This window comes from Bombina bombina, chromosome 6 (genome assembly GCF_027579735.1).
Source record: "Bombina bombina isolate aBomBom1 chromosome 6, aBomBom1.pri, whole genome shotgun sequence".
Taxonomy (NCBI): domain Eukaryota; kingdom Metazoa; phylum Chordata; class Amphibia; order Anura; family Bombinatoridae; genus Bombina; species Bombina bombina.
The window spans coordinates 506939616-506967422 of NC_069504.1; the positions used below are offsets into that span (position 1 = coordinate 506939616).

The 27807-nt window shown below is 41.4% G+C and overlaps 1 protein-coding gene across 2 annotated transcripts in view; it reads left to right on the forward strand.

Moving 5' to 3' along the window:
- The first annotated feature begins 6950 nt into the window (after positions 1-6950).
- Positions 6951-27807, forward strand: part of PPCDC (phosphopantothenoylcysteine decarboxylase) — a 258917-nt gene continuing 238060 nt past the window's right edge. For both annotated transcript variants that reach the window (XM_053717390.1, XM_053717391.1), the window contains exons 1-7: positions 6951-7089; positions 16578-16697; positions 16786-16961; positions 17038-17103; positions 17231-17464; positions 17561-17667; positions 20995-21163. In XM_053717390.1, coding sequence (XP_053573365.1) covers positions 16580-16697; positions 16786-16961; positions 17038-17103; positions 17231-17464; positions 17561-17667; positions 20995-21163 — 870 coding nt within the window. In that variant the 5' untranslated portion in view covers positions 6951-7089; positions 16578-16579. The remainder of the gene's footprint in view (positions 7090-16577; positions 16698-16785; positions 16962-17037; positions 17104-17230; positions 17465-17560; positions 17668-20994; positions 21164-27807) is intronic.

The window sequence follows — 27807 nt, forward strand, 5'->3', positions numbered from 1 at the left end:
AGCTGCAGATTTATGCAAACTCTATGAGAAGAAGTACCTGGTTGTGATCGACTATTATTCCAGGTATTTGGAGATAGCACCCCTGAATGAAACCACCAGTCTGGCTATTATCACCCATCTCAAAAGTATGGGGCATACTGATAGAGCTAGTAAATGAAAACGGAATGCAGTTTGCTTCCATGGAGTTCAGTTCTTTCAGTAGTAAATATGATTTCATCCATTCTACATCAAGTCCGTATTACCTGCAGGCCAATGGAATGGCCAAAAGGGCATTAAGTTCATTTTGAAGAAATCTGAGCCGTACCTAGCTCTCTTAGCCTATAGGGCGACTCCCATCCAAGCCACAGGTTTTAGCCCGGCACAGTGGATGCTAGGACGACAGATCTGCACCGTTCTACCCTCTGTGGGTGTCTTCCAGCCAGCCCCCCTGTTCCTCGGGAGGAGGTCCTTAGGAGGGATGAAGAGGCGAAACGGGGCTACCGATTCTTCTGACAGAAAACACTCTGTGAGGCCCTTGCAGAAGTTGAATGTGGGCCAGAATGTCAGCGTTAAACTGGATGATGAGAAGAAATGGAAGACGCCAGTCACTGTAATAGGACGCTCCCCAGAATCAAGGTCTTAGGTAGTCCTTACTGAAGGAGAGACAGTCACACGTTGAAATAGAAGACATCTTCACCCAGTACCTGAGAGTTTGGGACTGGATGCTTCAGAGCCACAGCCGGTGGGATCCCCGGTTATAAGAGGGGTGACTTCCCCGCAGCAAGACCACAGCGGGATGCTTCTGTGCTTTCAGCAGACTCTCAATTACCTTCTACTGCATCAGAGGATAGTTCCTGTAAAATGACATCAAGTGAAAGAGTGGTGAAACTTTCAGCCCGCTACCGAGATTAGCACTGTAGTTAGAGCAGTGACCAGAAGAATGGGCAGAATAATCCCATGGTCACTGTGGACTAGGGTAGTCTATCCCGATGTCCAAGATAGGATTGTATTTCTTGTTATTGATATATATTCTCTTATACCTTGTTATGTGTTGTATTCAGAAAAAAAAAATGTATGCTTCTTGTATACTTTATTCTTTGAAACAGGGGAAGATGTGATGAGAGTGGGAGGTGATGTCACCGTAAGGGGGCGTGGCCTGCAGCCGTTATAGTCTATGTTGCAATTACTAAGCTGGATGTGTTTTGGCAGTCTGTAAACTTCTATGCTCTGGAATAAAATTGAGTTGTACCTTCTTTGCTGTGTCCTACATCTCATGACAGTTGGGATGTCTGTGACAGTATGGATGTATTCTTTTGTGTCATGATTGCTCAAGCAGTATGTAAATAATTTCAGTGAGATATCCACAGTCTGTGAAAAAGTTAATGAGTTTATTTTTAATATGATCGCATTTGGCGGTAAAATACCATGGGTTGTCTACTTAAAAAAAAAAAATAAAAAAAAAAAAATAAAAAAAAATAAATATATATATATATATATATAGCTAAATAAATAAAAAACAATGCTCTATTTCTGTATTTTGTTTGTTTGTTTTTTGTTTTGTTTTTAAAGTTTTTCTCTAAAATTCCTTGTAGCGAAGGGGTTAAAGGGATATGAAACCCAACATTTTTAATTCATGATTCTGATAGAGCATGCATCTTTAAACAACTTTCCAATTTACTTCTATTATAAAATGTGCTTCATTCTCTTGGTAAAGGAACAGCATTGCACTACTGGGAGCTAGCAGGACACATGTTCACATTGGTGAGCCAATAACAAGAATAGGGTTGCCAGCTGTCTTCCACAAAAATACCGGACACTCTGACAATGACTGGGAACACCCCCCCAAATTTTTTTTATTATTATTAATCCCGCCATCTATAGCTCTTCAAAAGTGAGCAGTCATTTTACACCTTGGCTACCAGTAACAAATACATCATTTTACCTGTGACTGACATGAACACATGCAAACAGAAATTTATTTGACCCCCTCCATTGCCCCTCACTTCTAACTGAAATATTTTTCTGTGACCAACTATTGACAGACATAAATGAGCTTCTACAGTGATTATAATCACTGTGTAGAATGTTGTGGGGTGAGAGTTCTAGATTCCGAAGGATACCTTCAGCCTCTCTGGGTCATTGAGAAAGCACAATAGTTCAATTACATGAAAAGCTGTCAAATTAAATAATAAAAAGAACATTCCAAAGGTTTACACATTTCAAGGAGAGTAACCATTTAACTGAATATCCTTTTTTTAAAAAAATACAACACGCATTTCCCTTTATGGCTTTGGATTTGTTATATAGAGTTATCAAGTGTACAGAACACTGGGATAAAAAGCAGTGACTTGCAGCTGCTAACTTTTCTTTTAGAACATGGCTTTTAAAGGGACATGAAACACAAAAATTTTCTTTCATGATTTAGGTAGAACATACACTTTTAAATAGCTTTCCAGTTTGCTTCTATTATCTAATTTACTTAATTCTCTTGGTATCATTTGTTGAAGTAGCAGCAATGCACTACTGGTTGCTGACTGAACACATGGGTGAGCCAATGACAATCATTATATATATATACTAGTACTAAAGCCCGTGTACACAGGCCATTTTTTGCAGTACAGCGGTCCCACCCCTTGCTCTCTCCCCCCTCTCTTTTGCTCTCTCTTCCCCCTCTCTTTTGCTTTCTCTCCCCCCTCTCTTTTGCTTTCTCTCCCCCTCTCCTTTGCGCTCTCTCCCCCTCTCCTTTGCGCTCTCTTTTGCTCTCTCTCTCTCCCCTCTTTTGCTCTCTCTCTCCCCTCTTTGGCTCTCTCCCCCCTCTTTTGTTCTCCCCCCCTCTTTGGCTCTCCCCCCCCCCTCTTTGGCTCTCTCTCCCCCCCCTCTTTGGCTCTCTCCCCTCTTTTACTCTCTCTTCTCTTTGGCTCTCATTCCTCTTTGGCTCCCTCTCTCCCCCCTCTTTGGCTCTCCCCCCCCTTTGGCTCTCTTCCCCCCCTTTGGCTCTCTCCCCCCTCTTTGTCTCTCCCCCCCCCCCCTCTTTAGCTCTCTCCCCCCCTCTTTGGCTCTCTCCCCCCCTCTTTGGCTCTCTCCCCCCCTCTTTGGCTCTCTCTCCCCCCTCTTTGGCTCTCTCTCCCCCCTCTTTGGCTCTCTCTCCCCCCTCTTTGGCTCTCCCCCCCTCCTTTGGCTCTCCCCCCTCCTTTGGCTCTCCCCCCCCTTTGGCTCTCCCCCCCTCTTTGGCTCTCTCTCCCCCCTCTTTGGCTCTCTCCCCCCCTCTTTGACTCTCCCCCCCCTCTTTGGCTCTCCCCCCTCTTTGGCTCTCCCCCCCTCCTTTGGCTCTCCCCCCCTCCTTTGGCTCTCCCCCCTCCTTTGGCTCTCCCCCCCCTTTGGCTCTCCCCCCCCTCTTTGGCTCTCTCTCCCCCCTCTTTGGCTCTCTCCCCCCCTCTTTGACTCTCCCCCCCCTCTTTGGCTCTCCCCCCTCTTTGGCTCTCCCCCCTCTTTGGCTCTCCCCCCTCTTTGGCTCTCTCTACTATTTGGCTCTCTCTCCTCTTTGGCTCTCTTTCCTCTTTGGCTCTCTCTCCCCCCTTTCTTTTGCTCTCTCTCCCCCCTCTTTTGTTCTCCCCCCCCTCTTTTGTTCTCCCCCCCCTCTTTTGTCCCCCCCCCCTCTTTGGCTCTCCCCCCCCTCTTTGGCTCTCTCTCCCCCCCCTCTTTGGCTCTCTCCCCTCTTTTGCTCTCTCTTCTCTTTGGCTCTCATTCCTCTTTGGCTCCCTCTCTCCCCCCTCTTTGGCTCTCCCCCCCTCTTTGGCTCTCCCCCCCCCTTTGGCTCTCTCCCCCCTCTTTGTCTCTGTCCCCCCCCTCTTTGTCTCTCTCCCCCCCTCTTTGTCTCCCCCCCCCCCCTCTTTGGCTCTCTCCCCCCCCCTTTGGCTCTCTCTCCCCCCTCTTTGGCTCTCTCTCCCCCCTTTGGCTCTCCCCCCCCTCTTTGGCTCTCTCTCCCCCCTCTTTGGCTCTCTCTCCCCCCTCTTTGGCTCTCTCTCCCCCCTCTTTGGCTCTCTCCCCTCTTTGGCTCTCTCCCCTCTTTGGCTCTCTTTCCTCTTTGGCTCTCTCTCCCCCCCCTTTGGCTCTCTCTCCCCCACCCACCTTTGGCTCTCTCTCCGCCCTCTTTGGCTCTCTCTCCTCTTTGGCTCTCTTCCCTCTTTGGCTCTCCCCCCTCTTTGGCTCTCTCTCCTCTTTTGCTCTCTCTCCTCTTTGTCTCTCTTCCCTCTTTGGCTCTCTCCCCCCTCTCCTGCTCCCTTCTCCCCCCTCTCCTGCTCCCTCTCTTGCTCCGTCTTAATTGAAACTTTCAAGCCTTTGCCTCTCTGGCCATGCCCACATCGCGGCACATCGCCCGGCCATGCCCCATCGCGGCGACACCCGCCAGACCACGCCCCTCGTCGCACCCAGCCACGCCCCTCGCGACACCCGGCCACGCCCCCATGGCGATGCTCCCGTCGGCCACGCTCCCTGACACTCCGCTTCAGCCTTGCTCTGTGCTGAGTGTCAGGATCCAAACGGCCAGGTATGTTTGTCACGTGCAGTCTCTACTGCGCATGACTGCATCTGATATATTTGGCCATTAATTATATAGGATACAGCCACCAATCAGCAGCTAGAACCTAGGTTGTTTACTTCTCCTGAGCTTACCTAGATAAACCTTTCAGCAAAGTATAACAATAGAAGGAAGAAAATTAAATAAAAGTAAAGTGTAAAGATGTGTAAAATTGTATTTTCTGTCTAAATCATAAGTCTAATTATTACTTTACTGTCCCTTTAATTTATATCTTTATATATTGTTTGATGGAAAATAGAAGGCTGGCAGCTTTTTACTAGATCATTTAAGATGATTATTGTTTATAGGATTGATAGCAGTGTACTCCTAAAGAGTCTTGCAATACTTTATTAACCCATGTATTAAAAATCATATTGCACTGTTCAGTCAGTTGCAGCTACCTCACAGTCCATTAATTTGAACTGTAAAGTCTAAAATGAAAGTATGTCTCTTTAAATACACTTTATTCCCACTCATGTAATTCCCCAGCATTCTTCTAAAAGTTGTAAAGGAAAGACAGAATTAAAACTAGTACTGGGATGCAGTTTCTTAATGTGATTCTTAAGATCTGTCACTAGAACCAAATAGCATAGATGCAGCTAGACATACTGTTAAACATCCTTTACAGTAATGTTGGAATGGTTCCCCTGTATATGATTCTATTTTTTTCCATTAAAAATTAACAAAAATCAAAGTGATAATTTGCTGCTCCATGTACATACCTTACATGCTGTTCACACAGCCCCTCTCTGCTACACAACCTGATCTGTGTTTGATTGCAAGTGGCTGGCAGTGTAAAGTGCAATCAGAACTCGGCTTCTTCACCTAACTAGCATCTCTTCTGTCTACTTAATAAAAAAAAAAAAAGTGTCTGTTTTTTTTCTTCTGATTTTAACGGACAGCTGGTGAAAAAAACGGACTGTCCAGTCAGATACCGGACACCTGGCAACCCTAAACAAGAAGCATATATGTGTAACCACTTATCACCAGCTAGCTCCCAGTAGTGCATTGCTGCTCCTGAGCCCACCTGGGTTTTTTCAATGAAAGATACCAAGAGTACAAAGCAATTTAGATAATAAAAATTAATTTGAAAGTTGTTTAAAATTGCATACTCTATATGAATCAGGAAAGTTTAATTTTGACTTTACTGTACCTTTAAAATTCTCTGTTTTTGTCCACAAAAACGAAATATTTCTATAAAACAACTTTAATACTAAACTAAACTATGCTAATTAAACATTAGATATAATGAACAGCATATGATTGGTTTACAGGTACAAGCCTATTGCAATGTTTGTTGGATCTATTCCAAGGTTAAAAAAAGCTAATAGATTGAACAGACTAAAAGACCGTTAATAGATATTAAAGGGACACTGAACCCAATTTTTTTCTTTTGTAATTCAGAAAGAGCATGCAATTTTAAGCAACTTTGTAATTTACTCCTATTATCAATTTTTCTTTGTTCTCTTGCTATCATTTGAAAAAGAAGGAATCTAAGCTTTTTTTTGGTTTCAGTACTCTGGACAGCACTTTTTTATTGGTGGATGAAATTATCCCCCAATCAGCAAGGACAACCCAGGTTGTTAACCAAAAATGGGCCGGCATCTAAACTTACATTCTTGCATTTCAAATAAAGATACCAAGAGAATGAAGAAAATTTGATAATAGGAGTAAATTAGAAAGTTGCTTAAAATTTCATGCTCAATCTGAATCAGGAAAGAAATTTTTTGGGTACAGTGTCCCTTTAACTTTACCAACAGATTGAAAGTTACATACCAAAAAGTAACTATTTGAAATAATGAACAGTCTTTGATTGGTTTACATGGACAAGCCTGAGGCAATATTTGTTTGATGTTTTAAAATGTTTAACTCCTTAACGACCACGTGTATGTCGCTGGTCGTTAACGGTTTTCTTTTTTTATAATAACGCAGGTCCCTCCGCAAGTAGCAGTAGCTCGCTACTATACCCTCCCTCCTCTCTACTTGTTACCGGAAATAGCACAGTCTCAGGGTACATCATTGGTCTTTAAGGGGTTAAATGTTGTATCTTAAATTTGAACATCCTTACTCTTTCAAGCTAACATTAGCAAATGAATGAATTATACAATGAATGTCTCTCACATTATTATGACTGTAGATATATATGAGAATTTATAATCTGTCACTCCTATATTATTTATAACATGCAGATATTTTGCAGCTGAGCCACATGAAACTGATATTTTGCTATTCTCTGTAACAATTATATTATCAATAACACTGTGGAACCTGAAGTGTTCATGTAGGATTCAAAATGTAAGAAGTGCATAGCAACAGATGATGTAAATGGCAGATACATTTATCTGATAGGTTGAGATTTACCAGAATGTCACTTCCTGTTCTGACGTAAGGGAAGTTTCAGATCCATGCTTGAGAGACAAATACATCTTTGATGAAGCACAACAACACAAAACTGGTCAGATATTTGAAAGAGAGTTTGAAGCAGCCTCATTAATCTATGGACTATGTTTTTATGCTGTTAAGAAGATAATAAAGTAAGTGTTTTTAAGCTTAGATTTGGGGATATGTAGCTACTGCTGAATAAACACAGAATATACTCTGTGAAGTCTCCATTTCCTCTATTAGGATGTTTTGAAATTATTTGGTGTAAACTGAGTTTTTATAGGTGCCTTACTTATGTCTTTGGAACCTGGATTTGGAGTAAAAAAGACAATGTTAATTTTATTTAAAACACTCTCAATAATTTAGTTACTTGTGACTTTACTAACACACATGATTGTAGTCATCAAATCCAGCAATTTCCCAGCTTTTGGTTCTAGAGAAAGGTAGATAATAGATTAACCCCTTCGCTACCAGGAATTTCAGAATAAAAACTTGCTCTAAGTACCAGGGAATTGTTAGCATTTTTGCTATCACTCTGTTTAAACAGAAATAGAGCTTTTGATTTTTTTTATTTATTTATCTATGAAAACTATATTTACTGTGTTATGTGACAGTCTGAGCTGTGTAATGTGCTATAGAGAGAGTGACAGTCTGAGCTGTGTTATGTGCTATAGAGAGGGTGACAGTCTGAGCTGTGTTATGTGCTATAGAGAGAGTGACAGTCTGAGCTGTGTTATGTGCTATAGAGAGGGTGACAGTCTGAGCTGTGTTATGTGCTATAGAGAGAGTGACAGTCTGAGCTGTGTTATGTGCTATAGAGAGGGTGACAGTCTGAGCTGTGTTATGTGCTATAGAGAGGGTGACAGTCTGAGCTGTGTTATGTGCTATAGAGAGGGTGACAGTCTGAGCTGTGTTATGTGCTATAGAGAGGGTGACAGTCTGAGCTGTGTTATGTGCTATAGAGAGAGAGTGACAGTCTGAGCTGTGTTATGTGCTATAGAGAGGGTGACAGTCTGAGCTGTGTTATGTGCTATAGAGAGGGTGACAGTCTGAGCTGTGTTATGTGCTATAGAGAGGGTGACAGTCTGAGCTGTGTTATGTGCTATAGAGAGGGTGACAGTCTGAGCTGTGTTATGTGCTATAGAGAGGGTGACAGTCTGAGCTGTGTTATGTGCTATAGAGAGAGTGACAGTCTGAGCTGTGTTATGTGCTATAGAGAGGGTGACAGTCTGAGCTGTGTTATGTGCTATAGAGGGTGACAGTCTGAGCTATGTTATGTGCTATAGAGAGAGTGACAGTCTGAGCTGTGTTATGTGCTATAGAGAGGGTGACAGTCTGAGCTGTGTTATGTGCTATAGAGAGGGTGACAGTCTGAGCTGTGTTATGTGCTATAGAGAGGGTGACAGTCTGAGCTGTGTTATGTGCTATAGAGAGGGTGACAGTCTGAGCTGTGTTATGTGATATAGAGAGGGTGACAGTCTGAGCTGTTATGTGCTATAGAGAGAGTGAGTGACAGTCTGAGCTGTGTTATTTTGATATAGAGAGGGTGACAGTCTGACCTGTGTTATGTGCTATAGAGAGAGTGACAGTCTGAGCTGTGTTATGTGCTATAGAGAGGGTGTCAGTCTGAGCTGTGTTATTTTGATATAGAGAGGGTGACAGTCTGACCTGTTATGTGCTATAGAGAGAGTGACAGTCTGAGCTGTGTTATGTGCTATAGAGAGAGTGACAGTCTGAGCTGTGTTATGTGCTATAGAGAGGGTGACAGTCTGAGCTGTGTTATGTGCTATAGAGAGGGTGACAGTCTGAGCTGTGTTATGTGATATAGAGAGGGTGACAGTCTGAGCTGTGTTATGTGCTATAGAGAGGGTGACAGTCTGAGCTGTGTTATGTGATATAGAGAGGGGGACAGTCTGAGCTGTGTTATGTGCTATAGAGAGGGTGACAGTCTGAGCTGTGTTATGTGCTATAGAGAGGGTGACAGTCTGAGCTGTGTTATGTGATATAGAGAGGGTGACAGTCTGAGCTGTGTTATTTTGATATAGAGAGGGTGACAGTCTGAGCTGTGTTATGTGCTGTAGAGAGGGTGACAGTCTGACCTGTGTTATGTGATATAGAGAGGGTGACAGTCTGAGCTGTGTTATGTGCTATAGAGAGGGTGACAGTCTGAGCTGTGTTATGTGCTATAGAGAGGGTGACAGTCTGAGCTGTGTTATGTGCTATAGAGAGGGTGACAGTCTGAGCTGTGTTATGTGCTATAGAGAGGGTGTCAGTCTGAGCTGTGTTATGTGCTATAGAGAGGGTGACAGTCTGAGCTGTGTTATGTGATATAGAGAGGGTGACAGTCTGAGCTGTGTTATGTGCTATAGAGAGGGTGACAGTCTGAGCTGTGTTATGTGCTATAGAGAGGGTGACAGTCTGAGCTGTGTTATGTGCTATAGAGAGGGTGACAGTCTGAGCTGTGTTATGTGCTATAGAGAGGGTGACAGTCTGAGCTGTGTTATGTGCTATAGAGAGGGTGACAGTCTGAGCTGTGTTATGTGCTATAGAGAGGGTGACAGTCTGAGCTGTGTTATGTGCTATAGAGAGGGTGACAGTCTGAGCTGTGTTATGTGCTATAGAGAGAGTGACAGTCTGAGCTGTGTTATGTGCTATAGAGAGGGTGACAGTCTGAGCTGTGTTATGTGCTATAGAGGGTGACAGTCTGAGCTATGTTATGTGCTATAGAGAGAGTGACAGTCTGAGCTGTGTTATGTGCTATAGAGAGGGTGACAGTCTGAGCTGTGTTATGTGCTATAGAGAGGGTGACAGTCTGAGCTGTGTTATGTGCTATAGAGAGGGTGACAGTCTGAGCTGTGTTATGTGCTATAGAGAGGGTGACAGTCTGAGCTGTGTTATGTGATATAGAGAGGGTGACAGTCTGAGCTGTTATGTGCTATAGAGAGAGTGAGTGACAGTCTGAGCTGTGTTATTTTGATATAGAGAGGGTGACAGTCTGACCTGTGTTATGTGCTATAGAGAGAGTGACAGTCTGAGCTGTGTTATGTGCTATAGAGAGGGTGTCAGTCTGAGCTGTGTTATTTTGATATAGAGAGGGTGACAGTCTGACCTGTTATGTGCTATAGAGAGAGTGACAGTCTGAGCTGTGTTATGTGCTATAGAGAGAGTGACAGTCTGAGCTGTGTTATGTGCTATAGAGAGGGTGACAGTCTGAGCTGTGTTATGTGCTATAGAGAGGGTGACAGTCTGAGCTGTGTTATGTGATATAGAGAGGGTGACAGTCTGAGCTGTGTTATGTGCTATAGAGAGGGTGACAGTCTGAGCTGTGTTATGTGATATAGAGAGGGGGACAGTCTGAGCTGTGTTATGTGCTATAGAGAGGGTGACAGTCTGAGCTGTGTTATGTGCTATAGAGAGGGTGACAGTCTGAGCTGTGTTATGTGATATAGAGAGGGTGACAGTCTGAGCTGTGTTATTTTGATATAGAGAGGGTGACAGTCTGAGCTGTGTTATGTGCTGTAGAGAGGGTGACAGTCTGACCTGTGTTATGTGATATAGAGAGGGTGACAGTCTGAGCTGTGTTATGTGCTATAGAGAGGGTGACAGTCTGAGCTGTGTTATGTGCTATAGAGAGGGTGACAGTCTGAGCTGTGTTATGTGCTATAGAGAGGGTGACAGTCTGAGCTGTGTTATGTGCTATAGAGAGGGTGTCAGTCTGAGCTGTGTTATGTGCTATAGAGAGGGTGACAGTCTGAGCTGTGTTATGTGCTATAGAGAGGGTGACAGTCTGAGCTGTGTTATGTGCTATAGAGAGGGTGACAGTCTGAGCTGTGTTATGTGCTATAGAGAGGGTGACAGTCTGAGCTGTGTTATGTGCTATAGAGAGGGTGACAGTCTGAGCTGTGTTATGTGCTATAGAGAGGGTGACAGTCTGAGCTGTGTTATGTGCTATAGAGAGGGTGACAGTCTGAGCTGTGTTATGTGCTATAGAGAGGGTGACAGTCTGAGCTGTGTTATGTGCTATAGAGAGGGTGACAGTCTGAGCTGTGTTATGTGCTATAGAGAGGGTGACAGTCTGATCTGTGTTATGTGATATAGAGAGGGTGACAGTCTGAGCTGTGTTATGTGATATAGAGAGGGGGACAGTCTGAGCTTTGTTATGTGCTATAGAGAGGGTGACAGTCTTGTTATGTGCTATAGGGAAGGTGACAGTCTGAGCTATGTTATGTGCTATAGAGAGGGGGACAGTCTGACCTGTGTTATGTGCTATAGAGAGGGGGACAGTCTGACCTGTGTTATTTTGATATAGAGAGGGTGACAGTCTTGTTATGTGCTATAGGAAAGTGACAGTCTGAGCTGTGTTATGTGCTATAGAAAGGGTGACAGTCTGATCTGTGTTATGTGATATAGAGAGGGTGACAGTCTGATCTGTGATATAGAGAGGGTGACAGTCTGATCTGTGTTATGTGATATAGAGAGGGGGACAGTCTGATCTGTGTTATGTGATATAGAGAGGGTGACAGTCTGAGCTGTGTTATTTTGATATAGAGAGGGTGACAGTCTTGTTATGTGCTATAGGGAAGGTGACAGTCTGAGCTGTGTTATGTGCTATAGAGAGGGTGACAGTCTGACCTGTGTTATGTGATATAGAGAGGGTGACACTGTGTTATTTGATACAGAGGGGGTGACCGTCTGAGCTAATTAGTGGCTATATAGTTTTTAGTTCCTAACAGCTGTTGAATGTTTAGTATATTATCTGAGCAGGTGGCTATTGAAAGCTGCAAAGCATTGTAATATTTTAAGAAATGCCCTTACCTCTATAATGCAATGTCATAAAGTATTGTCTTCCTTTTTCTTGAATGTGTGTGAGCAAATTAAAGGGATATTAAAACCACATTTTTTCTTTCATGATAAATGTAGCTACCAATCAGCAAGCGCTACCCAAGGTGTTAAACCAAAAATGGCCTGTCTCCTAAGCTTTACATTCCTGCATTTTCAAATAAAGATACCAAGAAAACAAAGAAACATTGAAAATAGGAGTAAATTAGAACAGGGGTCGACAAATCTGTTTAAAATATCTGGGTTTGTCGAGCCCTGTATTAGAAAGTTGCTTAAAATTGCATGCTTTATCTGAATCATGGAAGAAAAGATGTGGGTTTCATATCCCTTTAGAAAGGGACATGATACCCAAATGTTGAAGCACATGAATGTGATACAGCATAGCTTTGAAAAGCTAACTAGAAAATATCATCTGAACATCACTATGTAAAAAAAGAAGATAATTTTACCTCAAATTTTCTAAGTATTTACACCCTACTGTAAAGAGACTTGAAGCAGCCAATCAGGATGCTTGTCCCAGGACTTGCAAGGGAGCGTGCATCTGTCATGTGCAGGGACAGTCATGTTCCCCAAGGCAGAACATAGTGCGATCTGCGATAATATCGCAGAAAGTGGAGCCTGCCTGCAGAAAGAATGGCCAGTTCTGTCAAGCACATAATTTTCTTCAACAGGTTTTTTTTTTATTATTATTGTGCATAGCAACTGGCACATTTTTACTTTCACATTATTGGCTGCTGCTCATGAAATTGATACATTTTTTAGATGCTTTGCTTATAACTTAATTTGTTACTTTTAGCCGCCAGAACGTCTGCTTCTGCGACTAAGGTAAGTGTGCAGCCAGGGATGCGCAATTTATATTGTGGGCGCAAGCACTTCTAACCCTTCTCCTCCCCGCTCAAAGTGTTAGTTAATAGCACAGAGGAAAAACCCTTGTAACCCTTCTCCTCCCCGGCTCAAAGTGTTAATAGCACTGCACAGGGAATAAAAAGCGTTATCACTCCTGCGGTCTGCTTGTGAAGACTGTTGGCTTAACAGAGATGTGTGTGGGCGGAGTTCCGGGAATTGCCGATTCCCATTTTTGATAATCAATCACCATTGCCAAATTAGACACACACACAACCAACCAATAAGCTTTCACGGAGTCGGTAGTGTTTTAAAAAAAAGAACAGAAGCTAGCGCTGCTTAGAGAGGGTACCCCCCTCTCTACTGAAGCCCGCGCCCAGGCTGTAAACATTTTTTTGTGAATGTGCGCCGCAGCGCTAGCTTCAGCCTTCTTGTTCTTTTTTTTTTAAAACCCTACCGACTCCGTGAAAGCTTATACCAGTTGGTTGTGTGTGTGTGTCTAATTTGGCAATTGTGATTGATTATCAAAAATGGGAATCGGCAATTCCCAGAACTCCGCCCACACACATCTCTTTTAAGCTAACAGTCTTCACAAGCAGACCGCAGCAGGGATAACGCTTTTTTTTTTTCCTGTGCGGTGCTATTAACACTTTGAGCCGGGGAGGAGAAAGGTTACAAGTGTTAGTTGCAGACAAGGCAGCTGGGGGGGATCTCTAAATGTCTCACCGGTGTTCGGCTCCTGCACACTGACACTCGCCCCTCCCTCCATAGCGCGACACTGGAGGGCTATGTTTTCTGTGTGATATCATAAAAGCATATAAAGTCACAGGCAGCAGATGTATTATATACCCCCTGGGGCTGTATGTATGTTTTAACCTTTACAAACAGCCCCAGGGGGTATATAATACATCTGCTGCCTGTGACTTTATATGCTTTTCACACAGAAAACATAGCACTCCAGTGTCGCGCTATGGAGGGAGGGGCGAGTGTCAGTGTGCAGGAGCCGAACACCGGTGAGACGTTTAGAGATCCCCCCCCCCCCAGCTGCCTTGTCTGCAAGTAACACTTGTAACCCTTCTCCTCCCCGGCTCAAAGTGTTAATAGCACCGCACAGGGGAAAAAAAGCGTTATCCCTGCTGCGGTCTGCTTGTGAAGACTGTTAGCTTAAAAGAGATGTGTGTGGGCGGAGTTCCGGGAATTGCAGATTCCCATTTTTGATAATCAATCACAATTGCCAAATTAGACACACACACACAACCAACCGTTATAAGCTTTCACGGTAGTGTTTTAAAAAAAAGAACAGAAGCTAGCGCTGCTTAAAACTCAGGTGGCCCCCCCCCTCTCTACTGAAGCCTGCGCCCAGGCTTTAAACATTTTTTTGTGAATGTGCTCGCTAGCTTTAGCCTTCATGTTCTTTTTTTTTAAAACACTACCGACCCCGTGAAAGCTTATACCAGTTGGTTGTGTGTGTGTGTGTCTAATTTGGCAATTGTGATTGATTATCAAAAATGGGAATCGGCAATTCCCGGAACTCCGCCCACACACATCTCTATTAAGCTAACAGTGTTCACAAGCAGACCGCAGCAGGGATAACGCTTTTTTTTCCCCTGTGCGGTGCTATTAACACTTTGAGCAGGGAGGAGAAGGGTTACAAGTGTTTGCAGGCAAGGCAGCTGGGGGATCTCTAAATGTCTCACGTACCGGTGTTCGGCTCCTGCAGACCTGCACACTGACACTCGCCCTTCCCTCCATAGCGCGACACGGCAGCTGGGGGGGGATCTGATCTCTAAATGTCTCACCAGTGTTCGGCTCCTGCACACTGACACTCGCCCCTCCCTCCATAGCGCGACACTGGAGTGCTATGTTTTCTGTGTGATATCATAAAAGCATATAAAGTCACAGGCAGCAGATGTATTATATACCCCCTGGGGCTGTATGTATGTTTTAACCTTTACAAACAGCTCCAGGGGGTATATAATACATCTGCTGCCTGTGACTTTATATGCTTTTATGATATCACACAGAAAACATAGCACTCCAGTGTCGCGCTATGGAGGGAGGGGCGAGTGTCAGTGTGCAGGAGCCGAACACCGGTGAGACGTTTAGAGATCCCCCCCCCCCCAGCTGCCTTGTCTGCAAGTAACACTTGTAACCTTTCTCCTCCCCCGCTCAAAGTGTTAATAGCACCGCACAGGGGAAAAAAAGCGTTATCCCTGCTGCGGTCTGCTTGTGAAGACTGTTAGCTTAACAGAGATGTGTGTGGGCGGAGTTCCGGGAATTGCAGATTCCCATTTTTGATAATCAATCACAATTGCCAAATTAGACACACACACACAACCAACCAACCGGTATAAGCTTTCACGGTAGTGTTTTAAAAAAAAGAACAGAAGCTAGCGCTGCTTAAAACTCAGGTGGCCCCCCCCCTCTCTACTGAAGCCTGCGCCCAGGCTTTAAACATTTTTTTGTGAATGTGCTCGCTAGCTTTAGCCTTCATGTTCTTTTTTTTTAAAACACTACCGACCCCGTGAAAGCTTATACCGGTTGGTTGTGTCTAATTTGGCAATTGTGATTGATTATCAAAAATGGGAATCGGCAATTCCCGGAACTCCGCCCACACACATCTCTATTAAGCTAACAGTGTTCACAAGCAGACCGCAGCAGGGATAACGCTTTTTTTTCCCCTGTGTGGTGCTATTAACACTTTGAGCAGGGAGGAGAAGGGTTACAAGTGTTTGCAGGCAAGGCAGCTGGGGGATCTCTAAATGTCTCACGTACCGGTGTTCGGCTCCTGCAGACCTGCACACTGACACTCGCCCTTCCCTCCATAGCGCGACACGGCAGCTGGGGGGGGATCTGATCTCTAAATGTCTCACCAGTGTTCGGCTCCTGCACACTGACACTCACCCCTCCCTCCATTGCGCGAATAAAGAAACATGTGACCTGATATATAATGAAACAAAACATGAATTTCTCATCTGTATGTTCACTCTCTCATTCTCATTATCTGTCTCATATCTCTCATGCAACTAATTTCTCTCTCTGCCTTTCTCATATTTCCCACTTATCTTTCTTTCTCTGTCTCTGCTCTATGTCCCCCTCACTCATCTCTTCCCATTTTCACCCCACTCTCTTTTTAAGTTAGCTCTCTCTTTCTTACACCTCTTTCCCCTTTTTCATCATTCTCTTGTAACCTGCTAATTCTCCCTCTGCTCTTTTTGTATCACTTCCCCATATTTTTCCCCTCAATATTTTACTTTTACAAGTTGTGATGCCAGTATTTATACCGGCGGTTCATATATTTTCCTGCCCATGATCCTTATGTTAGAGATATATTAGCAAATCTCAATCTATAATCTATCTATGTGTGTCTATCTATATACTGTATTAACATTTATGTTTGAAATAAATATTGTTTATGAACGATTTAAAACTGATTTCTATTTCAAAATGACCTGCAGAAAATTTTTAACTAAAAAAAAAACTCATCGCAGAAAGTAAAAAAAAGTTCTGCTTTTGGGGTCCTGTTATTTTCCTATTCAGTTTAAGTAAATTCTATGCAATCCCATGAGATTTCGGTGAAATCTCATGGGATTACAGCAAAGGCAAAACATCACAGCTGATGCTGAATGGTTATTTTTTTGTTTGTTTTTTTCAACTTGCTGGAGTATAACTGTTTACACAGCACTTACTCTGGTGAGCTGAAGAAATTTTGTGTTAAAATCTTCCTTTTTTACATAGAGTTGCTCAGGTAATATTTTCTTGTCAGCTTTTTACAGTTATGCTGCATCACTTTCAAGTGATTTAGCATATGAGTATTATGTCCCTTTTTAAGAACTAAGCTTTCAATTGGGTTGCTTTATGTAGTTATTTTGTGATCAGTAATGTCACACCAACCTGTACACACTCGTATTGATGCACAACGCAGAACTTAGCTGATAATGGCGTGCTACATTTATAGGTATGGAGAAAAAATGGGAAGAAGTATTCAACTTTCTCTCTGTGGGAGTATACCCATCAGGGTATAATAAGTCCCAGAAGTTAAACCTTAGGAGGCATGCCTCCAAGTTCACAATTAAGGGTGAGTATCAGCAATACAATCACTTGTAGTGTTTTGTTAAGTTAGCACTTTAATGAATGCAGCTCTTTAATGTTCACTTTCACCACAGACGGAGAGCTCTTCTTTGGAAGCAGAAGAGCCATTAAAACCAAAGAAGAGGCAAGGATGCTCTTCACAGAATTTCATTCCCCTCCATTTGGGGGGCACTCGGGCATTGTAAAAACACGTACTGCAATGTGCGCCAAATTTTACTGGCATGGCATGACCATTGATGTTGACAGCTGGGTATGTGTTCCACTTATTTTTGTGTTTTGAAATAGTTGTGAAAGCTGTACTCAAGTTAACCACTAATTTCCTAAAGGTCCTGGAGTGTGATAAATGCCAGAAGGTTGGAAAGAATTTGACAGCTTCGCAGCAGTTTACAAAGGTAAACGTGTACAGTAGTGTCTTGATATTATATAACCGATATTATGACATTAATATATGTTATATAACGGCTATTAAACAAATATGATACATTTAGAAATAAAAATATATTTGTTTTATCACATTAGGTGTCTACTATCTGGCAGTTCGTTGGCATTGATTTAACAGGACCTTTTCCAAAAACTGTGGATGGCTTTGAGTATATCCTCATTGCCACAGATTACTTTTCAAAGTGGGTTGAGGCTTTCCCACTAAAAAGTAAATCAGCAGCTGAAGTGGGGCATCATATTTGCTCTATTATATATAGACATGGTTGTCCCAAAAGGATCCTTTCTGACGAGGGCACAGAATTTGTGAATGAAGTATGTGTACTTTAAAATTATCGAGGAATTCTTCTCTTGCTGCTTTCTTTGTATTTTTTACTTCTGTGTCTTTTTTTCTTTTTCTTTTTTTTTAAGCTCAACTACAGCCTGGGTAATCTATTGGGTATTGAAAGGAGTGTGATAGCTGCCTATAATCCGCAAACCAACTGCGTGGATAAAAAAACAAATGACAACATAAAGCGGCAAGTTTAACTCTAGCTCTGTTTTTTTTTTTTAATATATTTTTATTGAGAGGTTGTGAGAAATATAACAGCTAATGTTCATCTAGTCACAATAAACAAATAAACATAGGAACAGGTATTATATACCCAGCAACTACAGTATGAAATATTACAAATACAATAAATCTGAGTTTGGAGTCTATGCAGTCCAAAAAGGAGATCAGAACATCACATATGCAAAACAAGACTGGGTCCAGTATTAGAATTATAAGTAATGTCTGGAAAGTATAAGTGATGTTATAAAACACATGTAACCTGTATAACAATAAAAAATAATGAAACCTCATTTTAGTATTGTCTCCCCCTTGTCATTTATAGAATTATTTAATCTAAGAGAAATAGACAGATAAATTGGGACAAGGGAGGATTTTTGAACCAAATTAGCGGGGAGGGTGGAAGGGAGTGCAGCGGGCAAGAGCCGCTCTAATTGGTATGGGGAAGGGGATGGAGGGGCGGAGCCTTATAAGATGTGAACGTAGTAAGAGGCAAGGAACAAAATAGAGATCATGCTATGTAGACACAGGGAGAGACTTCAAGGAAACAACATATTGTTTATCTAAGCTATGGGAGGGAGATCATCTGATCAATGTAGAACATTGTCTGCTCAACATAAGACTTTTAGATTCCCACCAGTACCACTCAGTTAAAATAGAATATTTGCTGGGGGGGAGTAGTATAGTAGCTGGGTGAGTCCTCTAGGCTGCTTGAATAGGATGAAAAGGGGGAGGTAGCAATAAGTGACAAATTATGAGCAATTAGGATTTTTTAAATAATCCTCCAAGGTGGATATTCCCTAATATATATATTTAAACTTCAAGTATATCTGAGCAGGGCATAAGCAACACTTTCAAACAACTAATTAAGCAGTTAAACTTCTAATCGGTATAAGTGATAGCCCAGTATATGTATAGCAAGGCATAAAACATATATAAGTCAGGAGTAATAAGCTTAAATGAATAGCTTATCTATATAGGTATCCATGTAGAATGATTTCTGCCTATTAGTATGAAGCTTTATGTGCAGCTAACTTTGAACTTAAGGAAAATTGATATAAGCTAGCCCCTAACACTTCCTCTACCAGGCATCAGACATAACAGGGAGAAAAATAATAAGCTTAAGTGTGTAGCCAAACTGCAGATATATCTAAGTTATATGATTTCAGCCTATGTGGATGGAGTTTTTAATAGAACTAACAATGGACTTAAAGAACTTGTAACATATATTGTGTAATAGACTGAGACTCTAAATTACATTGAGAATTAGCTGAGTGGCTAAGGATAGGAGGACATATTAAGGCTCATTGCTATACATAATGGCTAAACAGCAGGCTTCACATGGAGGAACATTTGTAGGGCAGCGTTGAGAACAAACAGTTTGTGCAAACTTAAGGACCATATTAAAAGCAGATATAGTGATATGCAAACATAAAACTGGTGCAGAAAAAGTTGTCTGCGTCACAAAATCTTAGGAGGCTATGTGAGAATATATATTTAAGAGAACAGTCTCATTAAAATAACTATAGGTCGATTGACTTTACTATACAGCCCTCCAAACACATCTAGAAAGGGAAACATTTAGCATGAGAATAAAAGGGAACAGGCAAGTGTTAAAATAGCAATTAAGAATCGTGTCTCGCAATAAATTTTCTCAGAGGGACAGGCTCAGTCAGTGGCATCAAGCTGTTAGGTTTTCATCTACGACCAAGTTTCTAGAATAATAAGCGACAAGTCCTTGCTGTAGCTGCTAAAAGTTAGTAATTAGCTTGGGAGCAGCCAAAAATAACTTGGCCGATGCCTGTCTTAAGATTCGTCAGGGGTGCGCTGAGTGATCGCCTCAGTTTCCATGTGGCAGATGTGTGGGAGATGTTGCGCGTTGTCAGCCTACCATGGGATATCGGAACCAAGAGCTTACCCAGCTCGCTAAAAATATGTATTGCGCTGTCTGTAGCGCTGACAGTCTTACCCGGTCTGGTGCATTGCATCACGGCTCTCGAGGGAAGGCGCCTGATAATAGCATGGTTCGCCTTGTCATTGGAAATGAGTGATGAGGTGTTTAGGCTGCTTTCTTGGGTCAACCCCTTCCTCTGTATCGGGGGTATCTCCTGTTGGACTAAGCGATGCGGCTCCAATTTTGTAATAGCAGCGGAGGACTGCGAGCGCCGCTTAGTAGTGATCTGTGGGGTTTCCCCTTGTTGTAGGTAACCACCAGCCATGTGGTGTAGATCTCCTGCAAGTAGTGGTGCCGGGTTTCTTCCCGTTAGATTAGGCAGGTTGTCGGCTAGTCCCCAGCTGGGCCTCCCCTCTCGCAGTCGGTCTGGAAGGTGTTGTGTAGATAGTGTAGTCTCAGTCAAATCCCCCTTGCTAGCGTCTGGGCTGGGTGAGGATGAGACGCCATCTTGATTGCGCAGCTCTGCAAAAACAGCTTTCAAGCTATAGAATTGACTATCAGCTTGCTCACATAGCTCTGCGAGTAGAGAAGCAAGGTGCAGGGAACAGACTGCCATTCTAAGAGTAGATTAAGGGACAAATGTAGGTACAGAAGGCTGTTTGAAACAGGGTTTTAGTAGTCTGGCTTCAGGAGCTCCATTAGTGTGCGTCTTTTCTCTTAGGCAGCTGGCTCCGCCCCCCTCTAGCTCTGTTTTTATTCAAGCTTTTATTAGAACTTTGTTCCACAAGTTTGTCTTTAATTAAAGGGATAGTAATCACCAAAACAATTATTGTTTAAAAAGATAGATAGTCCCCTTTTATTTACCATTCTCCAGTATTGCACAACCAACACTATTTTAGAAATATACTTTTTACCTCTGTAATTACCTTGTATCTAAGCTTCTGCTGACTGCCTCCTTATCTCAGATCTTATGACAGACTTGCATTTCAGGCAATTAGTGCTAACTCTTAAATAACTCCATGTACGTGAGCAACATGTTATTGATATGAAACGCATGATATAACGCCCTCTAGCTGTGAAAAACTGTCAAATGCATTCAGATTAGAGGTAGCCTTCAAGGACATAGAAATTAGCATATGAGCCTACCTAGGTTTAGCTTTCAACTAAGAATACCAAGAGAAAAAGCAAATTTGATGATAAAAGTAAATTAGAAAGTTGTTCACAATTGCATGCCCTATCTGAATCATGAAAGGTTAATTTGGACTTTACTATCCATTTAATTTTCTTTTTGCATTCCATTCATTTTAAGCAGTGTATGGTTAGAGCAAGATATTCTTCACTATTTCTGTGAGAGGTTTAATCGTGGTGTTTTTATCTTGCTTTTCCTATTTTATATTGTAGAGCTCTCACAAAATTGTTCAATGAAAAGCAAAACAACTGGGACGTCTACTTGGATGCTACATTGTTTTCATTGAGATCTAAGGTCAACACCACCACAAAGCATTCCCCTTTTCTTTTAATGTATGGGAGGGAGGCAGTTTTACCCTCTGAGGTTCCTGTTGATATGCCGGTGAGTTTGTCTGTCAGACCTATAGTAATTTTCAGATCCCTCACCTGTTTTTGCCTAGTTGCTTTATCCAACATAAATTGCACATAAAATTGAATGTAATTTGTTAAGTAACTGTTAAACTGTTAAGTCAGCTGCCACAACAGTGTTTTAAAATAGTGTGCACATTTCTAGACTACATATTTTTTTCTGTATGTGGAAGCAATTTAAATCTTCATAATTCTCAATAATATTGTTTCCTGTTCAACGGTTCATATAATATTATATAGTCATAGTGTCTGAACTGAGACCTGAACCCTGGTATAGAGCGGTATACTGGGCTGTATACTCTCACTACTGTGTATGTAACACAGGCCAAGTATTATTACACCAGGCTGTATACTCTTACTACTGTATATGTAACACTGGACAGGTATTATTACACCAGGCTGTATACTCTCACTACTGTGTATGTAACACAGGACATGTATTATTACACCAAGCTGTATACTGCATACTCTTACTACTGTGTATGTAACAAAGAGCAGGTATTATTACACCAGGCTGTATACTGCATACTCTCACTACTGTGTATGTAACATATGCCAGGTATTATTACACCAGACTGTATACTCTCACTACTGTATATGTAACACTGGACAGGTATTATTACACCAGGCTGTATACTCTCACTACTGTATATGTAACACTGGACAGGTATTATTACACCAGGCTGTATACTCTCACTACTGTGTATGTAACACAGGACATGTATTATTACACCAAGCTGTATACTGCATACTCTTACTACTGTGTATGTAACAAAGAGCAGGTATTATTACACCAGGCTGTATACTGCATACTCTCACTACTGTGTATGTAACATATGCCAGGTATTATTACACCAGACTGTATACTCTCACTACTGTATATGTAACACTGGACAGGTATTATTACACCAGGCTGTATACTCTCACTACTGTATATGTAACACTGGACAGGTATTATTACACCAGGCTGTATACTCTCACTACTGTATATGTAACACTGGACAGGTATTATTACACCAGGCTGTATACTCTCACTACTGTATATGTAACACTGGACAGGTATTATTACACCAGGCTGTATACTCTCACTACTGTGTATGTAACACAGGACATGTATTATTACACCAAGCTGTATACTGCATACTCTTACTACTGTGTATGTAACAAAGAGCAGATATTATTACACCAGGCTGTATACTGCATACTCTCACTACTGTGTATGTAACATAGGCCAGGTATTATTACACCAGACTGTATACTCTCACTACTGTATATGTAACACTGGACAGGTATTATTACACCAGGCTGTATACTCTCACTACTGTATATGTAGCACAGGACAGGTATTATTACACCAGACTGTATACTCTCACTACTGTATATGTAGCACTGGACAGGTATTATTACACCAGGCTGTATACTCTCACTACTGTATATGTAACACTGGACAGGTATTATTACACCAGCCTGTATACTCTCACTACTGTTTATGTAACACAGGACAGATATTATTGCACCATGCTGTATACTGCATACTGTTACTACTGTGTATGTAACATTTGTTACACCAGGCTGTATACTCTCACTACTGTATATGTAACACTGGACAGGTATTATTACACCAGGCTGTATACTCTCACTACTGTTTATGTAACACAGGACAGGTATTATTGCACCACACTGTATACTGCATACTCTTACTACTGTGTATGTAACAAAGAGCAGGTATTATTACACCAGGCTGTATACTGCATACTTTCATTACTGTGTATGTAACACAGGCCAGGTATTATTACACCAGGCTGTATACTGCATACTCTCACTACTGTGTATGTAACACAGGCCATGTATTATTACACCAGACTGTATACTCTCACTACTGTATATGTAATACAGGACAGGTATTATTACACCAGGCTGTATACTCTCACTACTGTGTATGTAACAAAGAGCAGGTATTATTACACCAGGCTGTATACTGCATACTCTTACTACTGTGTATGTAACAAAGAGCAGGTATTATTACACCAGGCTGTATACTCTCACTACTGTGTATGTAACAAAGAGCAGGTATTATTACACCAGGCTGTATACTCTCACTACTGTATATGTAACACAGGACAGGTATTATTACACCAGGCTGTATACTCTCACTTCTGTATATGTAACACTGGACAGGTATTATTACACCAGGCTGTATACTCTCACTACTGTATATGTAACACTTGACAGGTATTGTTACACCAGGCTGTATACTCTCACTACTGTTTATGTAACACAGGACAGGTATTATTACACCAGGCTGTATACTCTCACTACTGTGTATGTAACAAAGAGCAGGTATTATTACACCAGGCTGTATACTCTCACTACTGTATATGTAACACAGGACAGGTATTATTACACCAGGCTGTATACTCTCACTACTGTATATGTAACACTGGACAGGTATTATTACACCAGGCTGTATACTCTCACTACTGTATATGTAACACTTGACAGGTATTGTTACACCAGGCTGTATACTCTCACTACTGTTTATGTAACACAGGACAGGTATTATTACACCAGGCTGTATACTCTCACTACTGTATATGTAACACTGGACAGGTATTTTTACACCAGGCTGTATACTGCATACTCTTACTACTGTGTATGTAACAAAGAGCAGGTATTATTACACCAGGCTGTATACTGCATACTCTCACTACTGTGTATGTAACACAGGCCAGGTATTATTACACCAGGCTGTATACTCTCACTACTGTATATGTAACACTGGACAGGTATTATTACACCAGGCTGTATACTCTCACTACTGTGTATGTAACAAAGAGCAGGTATTATTACACCAGGCTGTATACTCTCACTACTGTATATGTAACACAGGACAGGTATTATTACACCAGGCTGTATACTCTCACTACTGTATATGTAACACTGGACAGGTATTATTACACCAGGCTGTATACTCTCACTACTGTATATGTAACACTTGACAGGTATTGTTACACCAGGCTGTATACTCTCACTACTGTTTATGTAACACAGGACAGGTATTATTACACCAGGCTGTATACTCTCACTACTGTGTATGTAACAAAGAGCAGGTATTATTACATAGAAACATAGAAACATAGATATTGACGGCAGATAAGAGCCATAGGCCCAGCAAGTCTGCCCCACCTTACCTAACAGTATAAACTTATCTAGTTCGTAGGATAGCCCTATGCTTGTCCCATGCATTTTTAAAGTCCCCCACAGTGTTTGTTGCTACTACCTCTTGAGGAAGTTTATTCCATAAATCAATCACTCTTTCTGTAAAGAAGTGCTTCCTCAAATTACTCCTGAATCTACTACCCTTTAGCTTGAGCTCATGACCCCTTGTTCTTGAATTTTCCATTTTATGTAAAATACCCACAGCCTCAGTTTTACTAAACCCTTTAATGTACTTGAAAGTTGCTATCATATCACCTCTTTCCCTTCTCTCCTCTAAGCTATACATATTTAGGTCATTGAGCCTATCCTGGTAAGTTTTATTTTTTAGACCATGTACCATTTTGGTAGCCCTCCTTTGCACAGATTCAAGTTTGTTAATATCCTTCTGAAGATATGGCCTCCAGAACTGCACACAATACTCAAGATGAGGCCTAACTAATGATCTATAAAGTGGCATAAGAACCTTACTATTTCTGCTGCAAATACCTCTACCAATACATCCAAGCATTCTGCTAGCCTTACTCGCTGCCTTACTACATTGTTTACTAAGTTTTAAATCATCTGAAATAATAATTCCCAAGTCCTGTTCCTCGTCTGTAACAGTCAGTAAAGTGTCATTGAGTCTGTAATTAACATTTGGATTTTTCTTCCCTAAATGCATTATTTTACACTTTGCTGTGTTAAACTTTAGATCCCAGTCGTTTGTCCAATCCTCCAATTGTTGTATATCACTTCTCATTTTGTCTACCCCCCCTGGAACATCCACTCTGTTGCAAATTTTTGTATCATCTGCAAAGAGACATACTTTCCCCTGTAGCCCTTTGCTGATATCGCAGATAAATATGTTAAACAAAACAGGCCCCAGAACTGACCCCTGAGGAACACCACTAGTAACAGCCCCCTCTGCTGAATGAACTCCATTTACTAAGACACTTTGTTTTCTGTCCTTAAGCCAGCATTCCACCCAGTTCACAATTTTTGAATCTAGACCAAGGAGATATAGTTTGTGAATAAGTTTATTGTGTGGGACGGTGTCAAATGCTTTGCTGAAATCTAGATATGCTACATCAACTGCTCCTCCCTTGTCTAATACTTTTGTTACATAATCAAAGAAGTCAATTAGATTAGTCTGACATGATCTCCCTGAAGTAAAACCATGCTGATTTTGGTCCTCTAAATTGTTTGTCTTTATGTAAGTCATAATTCTTTCCTTTAAGAGGCTTTCCATTAATTTCCCTACTACTGAAGTTAAACTAACTGGCCTGTAGTTGCCAGATTCTTCTCTACTGCCCTTTTTATGAAGAGGTATTACATTTGCTATTCTCCAATCATCTGGGACAGCTCCTGTTAATAGTGACTGATTAAACAGATCAGTTAATGGGACAGTTAGCACTGAACGAAGTTCTTTTAAAACCCTTGGATGAATATTATCAGGACCCACTGCCTTTGTAACATTTATTTTTGATAATGCTAACAAAACCTCATCCTCTGTAAAAAGATTACTGTTAAGCTTGTTTCTATTTTGCATAGCATCCCTTAATGTAGACATTGTATCTTCACAATCTTTAGTGAAAACAGAACAGAAGTAATCATTGAGACAGTCTGCAATCTGCTTATCTCCTTCTACTATTCTACCATCAACTGATTTCAATTTTACTATTCCTACCTTATTTTTTCTTCTTTCACTGATATATCTAAAGAATGTTTTGTCCCCATGTTTTACTGACTGTGCTATCTTCTCTTCTGCATCAGCTTTAACCTTCCTAATTAACTGCTTAGTCTTTTTTTGTTGGAGTCTCCATATTTTCATATCATCATCTGCTTGTGTGTGTCTGTAATTTTTATAAGCTATCTTTTTTGTCTTTACAGCATGTGCTACTTCTTTGGAAAACCAAATTGGTTTCCGCTTTCTTTTACTTTTACAGACATGTCTAATACAGTGTGCGGTTGCATCTAAAATGGCACCTTTCACAAATTCCCACTGTTCTTGAACCCCTGTAATAAGATTTTTCCCCTTTAAATAGTTTTTTAGGTATTCTCCCATTAATGAAAAATCTGCCGTCCTAAAGTCTAAAACTTTTGTTTTAGTCTGGGTGTACAGTTCCTGAACATGAATACTAAACCAAACAGATTGATGATCACACCAGGCTGTATACTCTCACTACTGTATATGTAACACAGGACAGGTATTATTACACCAGGCTGTATACTCTCACTACTGTATATGTAACACTGGACAGGTATTATTACACCAGGCTGTATACTCTCACTACTGTATATGTAACACTTGACAGGTATTGTTACACCAGGCTGTATACTCTCACTACTGTTTATGTAACACAGGACAGGTATTATTATTACACCAGGCTGTATACTCTCACTACTGTGTATGTAACACAGGACAGGTATTATTACACCAGGCTGTATAGTCTCACTACTGTTTATGTAACACAGGGCAGGTATTATTACACCAAGCTGTATACTGCATACTCTTACTACTGTGTATGTAACAAAGAGCAGGTATTGTTACACCAGGCTGTATACTGTATACTCTCACTACTGTATATGTAACACAGGCCAGGTATTATTACACCAGGCTGTATACTCTCACTACTGTATATGTAACACAGGGCAGGTATTATTACACCAGGCTGTATACTCTCACTACTGTATATGTAACACAGGACAGGTATTCTTACACCAGGCTGTATACTCTCACTACTGTATATGTAACACAGGACAGGTATTATTACACCAGGCTGTATACTCTCACTACTGTATATGTAGCACTGGACAGGTATTATTACACCAGGCTGTATACTCTCACTACTGTATATGTAGCACAGGACAGGTATTATTACACCAGGCTGTATACTCTCACTACTGTTTATGTAACACAGGGCAGGTATTATTACATCAGGCTGCATACTCTTACTACTGTGTATGTAACAAAGGGCAGGTATTGTTACATCAGGCTGTATACTCTCACTACAGTATATGTAACACAGGGCAGGTATTATTACACCAGGCTGTATACTGCATACTCTCACTACTGTGTATGTACACCAGGTTGTATACTCTCACTACTGTATCTGTAGCACAGGACAGGTATTATTACACCAGGCTGTATACTCTCACTACTGTATTTGTAACACTGGACAGGTATTATTACACCAGGCTGTATACTGCATACTCTTACTACTGTGTATGTAACACAGGGCAGGTATTATTACACCAGGCTGTATACTCTCACTACTGTATATGTAACACAGGGCAGGTATTATTACACCAGGCTGTATACTCTCACTACTGTATATAACACTGGACAGGTATTATTACACCAGGCTGTATACTCTCACTACTGTATATAACACTGGACAGGTATTATTACACCAGGAT